Below are 10,000 nucleotides of genomic sequence, written 5' to 3'. Positions count from 1 at the left end.
CCAGCTTTTCCTGCTTCTCCGGGTTGAACCACTTCTGAAGATCAGGTGATCATTAACATCCACATCCACTGTCTGTCTCTCTGTTTAAATCATTCATCAGAATGAAGGGGCGGGGCCTGGTTGAGTTAGTTAGTAAACTGTGCATTGCATTAAGCAAATAATAATAATAATAATAATTTGTGTTAACCTCAAAAAACCTTATTTGCATTAAGGCAAAAAAAAAAAATCTCTTTCATTAACCCCCAAAACCTAATTTGTAGTCTTGAGTTTCTTCCGGGAACGAACACGTCACAATATTATAATTCACTCATTATAATAATTCATACACAGAATAAAGGGGCGGGGCTTGAGTTAGTCAGTAGTGTGTTAAACTGGCGGTTATGGTAATTAGGGGCTGGACAGCGTAAATATAATTTAGTACCATAAAATATAGTACATTCATTTAATTGAAATACAATTTTGTTCATTTTTGACTGAGACGTGAAGAGCACCAGTCCGTATCCAGGAGATTCATCTGTGTGTGTGTGTGTGTGTGTGTGCGTGTGTGTGTGCGTGTGTGTGTGCGTGTGCGTGTGCGTGTGTGTGTGTGTGTGTGTGTGTGTGTGTGTGTGTGTGTGTGTGTGTGTGTGTGTGTGTGTGTGTGTGTGTTTGTGTGTGCAGGTCAGCGAGTCAGCAGCCGCAGGAGTGTTTCCTCTATCAGCTGTTTCCTCCGTCGGTCTCGGCGTCTCCGGCGTCTCCTCTTCTCTCTCCCGTGTCTCCGCTCGCGTCTCCGGCGCTTCTGCGAGTGGCAAACGTTCAGGCCCTGCTGGAGTCCTCCTTCATGCACTCCGGGCTCAAGCTCACAGAGGTGACACACACACACACACACACACACACACACACACAACGTTCAGGCCCTGCTGGAGTCCTCCTACATGCACTCCGGACTCAAGCTCACAGAGGTGACACACACACACACACACACACACACACACACAGGTCACGGTTATACTGAATCCCTCTGGTTTTCCTCAGGCTCCGTCCTGTTTGCCGCTCCTCATGCCCAGATTCGGGAAAGAGTTCAAGATGTTTGACGCCATCTTGCCCTCGCTGACCCTCGACGTCACAGACCTGCTGGACGAGGGTGATTATTAATGATTACGTCATCATTATTTATGTCATTTTTTATTTGTGATTATATACCTATATTTTCAAAGTTAATCAAATATTAGTATCTCGGTTCATTTTTATTATTTCTTCACTTGTTATTTTTTTGTATTTTATACCTAAATATTTATACATTAATTTTATATTTTTGTCTGTCTGTGTCTATCTGTCTGTCCACCTGTAGCTCTTCGGCAGTGCAGTATCTGTCAGCTGGTGGCGGAGTGGGAATGTCTGCAGTGTTATGAGGATGTCGACATCACACCCGGCCAGTTAAAGCAGTATTGCAGCACCTGTAACATACAGGTGAAAGCTCACACACACACACACACACACACACACACACACACACACACACACACACACACACACACACACACACTGGTGACTCTAGCATTGCTGTCCTTTGCCCTTGCTATCCACTGAGGGGGGCAAGGTCTGTCACCAGGGTGAAGGAACGACCTAGAAGATGGTACCTGCGCTCCTCGACGGTACCTCAGTCTCTTTCTCGACGGTTGTTGCGGCTGATGAACGTTACCGGATGTTTTTCTCCTTGGACCATTTGAGACAGTAAAGCTCTGAGGTGTCAGAGGCCTCCGTTTGAAGGATGAATGGCAGGGAGAAATCTGGTGCATGTAGTTTAGGCGCAGAGGTCAGCGCTGTCTGTAGTCTTCGGGAGGCTCTCTCGGCTGCAGCGTCCCACTGTACTTCATCTGGCTGGCCCTTCTTAGTCAGGTCTGTAAGGGACAGGGAAGAGAACCCTGGAATAAAACGTCTGATTCCCGGCTAACCCCAGGAAGGCACATACTTGTTTCTTTTTCGAGGGCCGGGGATACTCCCTGATGGCCTTTACAATGCGATGACCCAGGTATCGTGCCTCCAACAGCCTCAGACGACATCTTTAGGGTTAGCCGTTAAAACATTTTCAATAAATTATTTTTTTAAATTGACAGGTTCCTGTTTTTTTTTCACGGCACATTCATAATCGTTGATTTATGGTTTAATAATATAAACTTGCGATTAGTCAACAAATGGCTGAAATGAACGACGACTAGTCGACTAGAATTTTTTTTTTTTAGTCGAGGGCAGTCCTAGAATCCCCACTCGGCTGCAAAGGGCAAACAACTCCTGGGCAGTGGCTCGTCGAAGAGGGACGGACTCAGGATAGCGGGTGGCATAATCCACCAGGACCAGAATGTATCTGTGGCCCCATGCAGACTTTGGCAGCGACCCCACGATGTCCATCCCAATGCGTGAGAACAGCACCTCTATAACCGGTAGCGGAATCGGGTCTCTGAGGAGCAGTTCGTTGGCATACCGTACAGACCTGGCAGAACCGCCGCAGTTCAGAATTCATCCCTGGCCAGTGGAAGTGATCTCTAATCCCCGGCAATGTGTTCTCTGTGGCCAGCAAGCTGAAGGGAGTGTGCCAGCTGGAGGACCATCTCCGTTTTGCTCCTTGGTAATACGAGCTGTTCCTTTAGTTCCCCCCGCCTTTCTTCTACACAGTCATTTTTTACAATGAAGTGTGGAGAGGGGTGTGGGGGTGGCTGGTGTTCGGTGCCATTGACTGCCCTGACTTGAGACCAGCAATATTTGAAGCGATCGTCCTCTCTTTGTTCTCTTCCTAGGGACCCGCTCCCTGTGATCTGCTGAAAAAGATCAGAGAATACTTCAAGATTAGGTTGAGAAGACTGAAGACTGAAAATTGACTGTTTAATGTTATTTTTTAGTATTATTTTTCTTTATTAATTTTCTTTATAATTTCATAATGTATTTTGTGAAGTCAGACTATGTTTGTACATGTGTACTGAGCAGAGAACTGGTAGGGCTATATTTTGCTTGGAGGTATGTGTGCTATGTAACATGTTCTTTGCAGGGAAAGGAATGTTTCCACTGATGCAAGTATATCACTAATGTAAACAACAAGGATGACGTGTACATGACATATACGTTCCAATTTTAAGAAGCTCAAAGCAACATGTTTTGTTACCTTACATGGAAGTTGTAAGTCTCTCTGTGATGTATATAAGCTGAATCGTACTGTACCACTTCAGAGAAGCATTAAGGCATGATGAGGGGGTGAGAGGAAGGAGGAAACATAGAGATTATGGGGTAAGGGAGGAGATTCCCAGAAACCATTTACATCTAGCATGATGGGGTGAGAAGATAGATAATGGGGAATAGAGAAATCTAGAATGAAGACCTTCTCTCATATAGCTTTATTCTTATATGCCTGAGTTTCTCTCTGTCTGACACATGACACATGTTCAAATAATAAATCTCTTGGCAAGATATCAGGTGTAGCTTCCGTGATTCAACAATTATGGGGGAAGCATGATGTTTAGAATCTACAAAGACTTACCCTCTCTCACTCTCTGATGCGATGTAACCCTGACGGTTTCTGGGGTTAGGGGTTCAGGGTTTCCCCCCCCTCGTAGAAGGTGCTCCAATCCTGGCCAATCTCGCCATCCATCCAGGTTCCTGGGGAAGCAGAAATTGAGCCGGTTTGGGCCGGCACATACCTCGTGTCAACATGAATGCAGGTAATTGGGAGGAGGGAAGTCCGTTCATCCGGACTTCCTCCTCCGGGGCTTCGACAGGGACGTTGTGGTGCAAAATGCATCTCGCGATCCAGGCTTGGGCTTCGGGTGGATTTGGGTCGGTCGACATCATCCTGTCCAGGTGCTCGAAAGGCTCGCCAGGCTCACCGACTTGTGGGGACCGTTTATCCCTCGCCGCTCCTCAGGCATCTCTCTCTCCCAATTCCCTTGCCACTGCGGCCTCGGACAGCTCCACTGCCTCCACCAGCTCTGTTGACGTTTTGTAGTCCGGCAGTGTATCGGTGTGGATGGGGAAGCAGTTCATCCACAGTGACCTTCTCTACGATCTCAGTCACGGTGACATCATCTGTCAACAACCAAAGCTTAACAAGCCGGGTCAGTTGGGCCGCTTTCATGCCTGTGCATCATACACCCAATCTTGGACCTTCTGGCTGCACAGACAGGGGGGAGTCCTACCTGAGCCAGGATCGCTTTGTTCAGAAAATCATAGTCATCCAGGTGGGTTGGTGGGAGGGAGAAATAAACTTGTTGGGGTTCTCCGGTTAGAAGGGCTGGAGTTTATATCTCCCTGCCTCATCGTCCTCACCTGGGATCGCCAGGTGTCCCCCACGTTGCCAGGGTTTGACGAGTGGGGAGCCAGCAATATCTCGTCACACGTTCACAATCACACACGCACACAGAGACACACACTCACATGATGTGATGGCTATACACTCCCACACACTCTGTTCACACTCCGCGTGTCTCCGTCTCACACAGGTTCACACACACAAGAAGCGTCAGACGCACCAGCCGGCTCAGATCCGGGTGCCGCAGGGCTCCTGGGAGGAAGGGCCGGTTTACGGGACTCGACAGCTCATGGATCTGTGCGCCGTTACATGCATCGAGACCAGCCACTACGTGAGCTTCGTCAAGCACGGCCCCGAGCCCACAGACTGGCTCTTCTTCGACAGCATGGCCGACAGAGAGGGTAACCCTGCATTACATCAGTCATATTATTCTTAATATTATTGTGTGGGTGTGTGTCTGTGTGTTTGTGCGTGTATATATTTATATATTGGTTTTAATAATATTGTGTATTGTGTGTGTGCAGGAGGAGAGAACGGCTTTAATGTGCCGCAGGTGCGAGCGTGTCCGGAGGTGGGCCGGTACCTGAGTCTCTCCTCAGAAGAGTTTGCTCGCCTCGACTCCTCCTCGCTCCGGGATCCAGTGCGTCGTCTGCTGTGTGACGCCTACATGTGTCTCTACCACTGTCCCCAACTCAGCCTCTACAAGTGAACCTTAATCTCCACCACTGTCCCCAACTCAGCCTCTACAAGTGAACCTTAATCTCCACCACTGTCCCCAACTCAGCCTCTACAAGTGAACCTTAATCTCTACCACTGTCCCCAACTCAGCCTCTACAAGTGAACCTTAATCTCCACCACTGTCCCCAACTCAGCCTCTACAAGTGAACCTTAATCTCCACCACTGTCCCCAACTCAGCCTCTACAAGTGAACCTTAATCTCTACCACTGTCCCCAACTCAGTCTCTACAAGTGAACCTTAATCTCCACCACTGTCCCCAACTCAGCCTCTACAAGTGAACCTTAATCTCCACCACTGTCCCCAACTCAGCCTCTACAAGTGAACCTTAATCTCTACCACTGTCCCCAACTCAGCCTCTACAAGTGAACCTTAATCTCCACCACTGTCCCCAACTCAGCCTCTACAAGTGAACCTTAATCTCCACCACTGTCCCCAACTCAGCCTCTACAAGTGAACCTTAATCTCTACCACTGTCCCCAACTCAGCCTCTACAAGTGAACCTTAATCTCTACCACTGTCCCCAACTCAGCCTCTACAAGTGAACCTTAATCTCCACCACTGTCCCCAACTCAGCCTCTACAAGTGAACCTTAATCTCTACCACTGTCCCCAACTCAGCCTCTACAAGTGAACCTTAATCTCCACCACTGTCCCCAACTCAGCCTCTACAAGTGAACCTTAATCTCCACCACTGTCCCCAACTCAGCCTCTACAAGTGAACCTTAATCTCCACCACTGTCCCCAACTCAGTCTCTACAAGTGAACCTTAATCTCCACCACTGTCCCCAACTCAGCCTCTACAAGTGAACCTTAATCTCCACCACTGTCCCCAACTCAGCCTCTACAAGTGAACCTTAATCTCCACCACTGTCCCCAACTCAGTCTCTACAAGTGAACCTTAATCTCTACCACTGTCCCCAACTCAGCGTCTACAAGTGAACCCTTAATCTCCACCACTGTCCCCAACTCAGCCTCTACAAGTGAACCTTTAATCTCCACCACTGTCCCCAACTCAGCCTCTACAAGTGAACCTTAATCTCCACCACTGTCCCCAACTCAGCCTCTACAAGTGAACCTTCATCTCCACCACTGTCCCCAACTCAGTCTCTACAAGTGAACCTTAATCTCTACCACTGTCCCCAACTCAGTCTCTACAAGTGAACCTTAATCTCTACCACTGTCCCCAACTCAGCCTCTACAAGTGAACCTTAATCTCTACCACTGTCCCCAACTCAGTCTCTACAAGTGAACCTTAATCTCTACCACTGTCCCCAACTCAGCCTCTACAAGTGAACCTTAATCTCTACCACTGTCCCCAACTCAGTCTCTACAAGTGAACCTTAATCTCCACCACTGTCCCCAACTCAGCCTCTACAAGTGAACCTTAACAGCGCAATATATCTGTTTACAAATGTAAATTATTTTTATATATATAAAGAAACATGAACTGTATGCCATGTTGTTTTATATTTCTCTGATGTAAAAAATAATAATTTGATATTATAATCAAACAACTTACAAATAATAAAAAATACTCAAGTAAAATTATGTCTCTTGTTTGATTCTTTTGTTAATAACATGCTGTTTTTAATAAAACATTAAAAAGTAATATTTTTGTGTAGTAAAATCATAAATATGTAAATAATACTAAGTAAAAATGTGTACACTTTGTTCAATGCAGCATCAACATTACCTGAACTCAATGAGAATCTTCAGCATGAGTTCAATACATTAGTGAAAAATGTGAAAAATAATAAATTGGTACTGAATATTTCCAAAACTAAATGTATGATATTTTGCAATAGATGCATGTTACCAAGTATCACTCCACTTAATCTGCATATAGAGAGCAATGTGGTCGAGCAGGTTACCAGATTCACACTGCTGGGTGTTAGACTTGATCATTTATTATCTTGGTCAGACCAGATTGACCACATTGTCAGTAAGATGGGCAGGGTATCGCTATGTCCAGAAAATGCTCTGTATATTGTCCAACTGCTACATTGAAAAACGTCGTCCAAAGTCTTGTTCTGTCTCACTTATATTACTGTCCAGTAGTTTGGAGAAGTGCGGCCCAAAAACATCTAAGAAAACTTCAAATTGCACAGAATGGAGCAGCCAGAGAAGCTCTGCACTGTTCTTTTGCATATTAAATTATCTTGGTTAACAGTAGAGGCAAAAGTAAAATATAATCTAAATATAAATATATTTTTGTTGCTCATGCACAAGGTCATGGCTAATGAAGCATATAACTTTATAAAAGAAAAAAATATTGTTTAGTGGATATGGTCATGAGCATGTGACACGCTCAGTCAGCAACAAGATAATGATTACTCCTAGTCCAAGATGTAATTTTATGAAGAAAACTATTGTATACAGAGGGGCTGTAGAGTGGAACTCACTTCAATCCAGCGTCAGGGAACTCAAAAGTAAATTTTCTTTTAAGAAAACAATAAAACAGAGATTACAGGTGTGAAAGTACTACCTATTTTATTTTCGCATGTTTTGTTTTAAATTGTTTTGAATTGTATGTTGAATAGATGTTGCTTTTTGCATAACTGCATAATTTGTACTCCTTTCAAATGTGTGTCATGGTAGCTAATATATCGTATAGTTTATATAGATCTTATTGATGTATTGATTAATTGAATTTTGTATTGTGATTTCAGTGGACCCCAGGAAGACTAGCGACCACCATAGTGGGAGCTAATGGGGATCCCAATAAAACAATAAATGATGCTGTCTTAAACACAATGCAGTATATGTGTGTTTACAAATGTAAATGTTTAATTTTATAAACAGAAACATGAACTGTATCTCATGTTATGTTGTCAATCCTAAAGATGGAGGGCATCTCGGGAACCGCACTATTCAAGTCTTACCTCTCAGGTAGGTCCTTTAGGGTGTCGTGGAGGGGTGAGGTGCCCCAGGGCTCAGTGCTGGGACCACTTCTCTTCTCCATCTACATGACATCACTAGGATCTGCAGAGAGGTCAAAACGGTCCAGATAGAAGGCTGTTCTAATGTTACGTCATCTTACCTGAATGTTCCGTGGTGAATACTTCAATATCAACATGAGCGGAGTGGAATATAGAAAGTGTTTAGCAGGATTGATATTCAAAACGGTAAGCGCGCACTGCTTTGTTGTGTATCTGCTGCTGGCAGCGTCGGTTTCCCTTTTTGAATGATGAATATACGAATATATATCTGCAGAAATAGACAGTTGTCACATTTACACGCAGGCGCAGAACGCGCACACTAGCTGACAGTCGGCTCGGCTGTAGTTCTCTCGCTGTGTTCAAGTGCAACTTTTTACCCCGACGCGCGGCGACAACACAGTCGGCTTGCATCAGCGCTAGTTCGTCGGCGTCGGCGTCGGCTTGGTGTGTTTCAGGCTTAACGTGCCAGAAATTCAGCCGACCATCGATTGGCTGTCGGGAGAGGAGTCGCCTCTCGGTCCCCCTGTACACTGAGCCGAACACTGCACGACATGCTGAAAATCGAACCGACCCAAAAAAAAGAGTCGCTCAGAATTCGGCTCAAAATCGCACAGTTTATAAAGCCCGCCTTTATGTGCCATCTAGAAACGCTCTGCAAGTGGTGCATCCTCTCAGAGGCACACCATCTCTTCTCGGACCTTCACTTGCATATTGTTATTTTGTAAGTCACTTGGATAAAAGCGTCTGCTAAATTAATAAATGTAAGAATATTATAATCTAATAATTCTCTTGTTTAATTATTTTATTATGCTGTTTTTAATAAAACGTTAAAAGTATTGTTTTTGTTTAGTTAAATACATAAATAATACAAAGTAAAAAAAAATGTAGGCTATTAAATATATTCAGTTTTGGCGATTAAAAAAAAAGTACTCTTAAGAGAGAAATTATAATATTAAAATTATGAATTTGCAGATTTATTGGGTGTCAATTGCTGAATTGTGTATATAATATTGACTATATGAGGATGGGCAACAAAATCATATAAACTAAAACTCTATTTATGGACATTATGACTAAACACACATTAAAACTTATCAGAAATACTCGTCTAAAGTTATTTTTCTTATTATTCTTTATTCAAAAAATATTTCTGGTTTAGTAACTAAAGTCATAAATACATAATACAACAAAACAGTTGTCAAATCTATATTTAAATGATATGTTCAGTTTTGGTGTTCATAGATAAATATTGAGTGGAGGAGAAATTAAAAAAAATAAAGTGATTATATGCATATTTTTTGGGTGTCCAGTCTATAGATATAGAACATAATGATCAGTGGCTTTTTTTGTTTGTTTGTTTTTTGTTTTTACTTGCAAAACATATAGAGATGACATGTTTATGATATACATCTTTGTATACAATATGTATATTAGACATCATAATATTCACTCACGCTGACGTTATGTGTCGGGGCCGGAAGTGCCGCTGTCCGCGTGACGTCATCTGCAGGTGCCCGGGAGAGAGCAGCAGCGCTTCTGATATTGCGTTATTTAATGTAATCATTAAATCTGAATCAGTGTGATAATTAACTGCGCTATATACACATCTTCTGCTTATTCTCGCGGATCGAAGAGCTTGTTAAGGTGAGGCGATCTGACGATCATCGACATTCACAGCTAATAAACAGATATTCCCACAACACAAACCATCATATACATTACTATAATATTCTATGACCAAACGGCGATGTATACGGTCATGCATATTCATTTTTAATCAATCTTTACGGTATCAAATATGTCAAAGCACTGTATGGATTGAGAATTATTTATATTTATGGACAAACAATGTCACAAATTATCTGTAGTAAAACAGCTTTTAATTTATTCTCTTTTAATATAATGTAATATTTTTGGTTTAGCTAAATAATAAATACATAAATCATACAAATAAAATATTAAATATCTAATTAGATATTCAATATATTTGGTTTTGCTGTTTAATTTACGACTATTAATTTTGTATTTGTCGGCTGTCCATCGCCAA

The 10,000-nt window shown here is 43.2% G+C and overlaps 2 protein-coding genes across 4 annotated transcripts in view; both read left to right on the top strand.

The window, feature by feature from the left end:
• Positions 1-6,556, top strand: part of cyld3 (cylindromatosis (turban tumor syndrome) 3) — a 14,652-nt gene extending 8,096 nt beyond the window's left edge. Inside the window, exons 11-16 of the mRNA XM_079602307.1 lie at positions 1-45; positions 661-847; positions 1,015-1,123; positions 1,331-1,449; positions 4,467-4,677; positions 4,801-6,556. The exon at positions 1-45 is cut by the window's left edge and continues 19 nt beyond it. Of these exons, the coding sequence (XP_079458433.1) occupies positions 1-45; positions 661-847; positions 1,015-1,123; positions 1,331-1,449; positions 4,467-4,677; positions 4,801-4,985 (856 nt within the window). The 3' untranslated portion in view covers positions 4,986-6,556. The remainder of the gene's footprint in view (positions 46-660; positions 848-1,014; positions 1,124-1,330; positions 1,450-4,466; positions 4,678-4,800) is intronic.
• A 2,832-nt stretch (positions 6,557-9,388) lies between these two features.
• Positions 9,389-10,000, top strand: part of emc4 (ER membrane protein complex subunit 4) — a 3,504-nt gene continuing 2,892 nt past the window's right edge. The window contains exon 1 of one of the 3 annotated variants that reach the window (XM_079603125.1): positions 9,389-9,597. The gene's annotated coding sequence lies outside the window, so the exon portion shown is untranslated. The remainder of the gene's footprint in view (positions 9,598-10,000) is intronic. The other 2 variants (XM_079603126.1, XM_079603127.1) reach the window with 2 other exon arrangements.

This window comes from Phoxinus phoxinus (assembly GCF_949152265.1).
Source record: "Phoxinus phoxinus genome assembly, chromosome: 2".
NCBI classification, from domain to species: Eukaryota; Metazoa; Chordata; class Actinopteri; order Cypriniformes; family Leuciscidae; genus Phoxinus; species Phoxinus phoxinus.
Note: the sequence above shows the minus strand (reverse complement) of the source record. Positions and strands in the feature narration are given on the sequence as shown.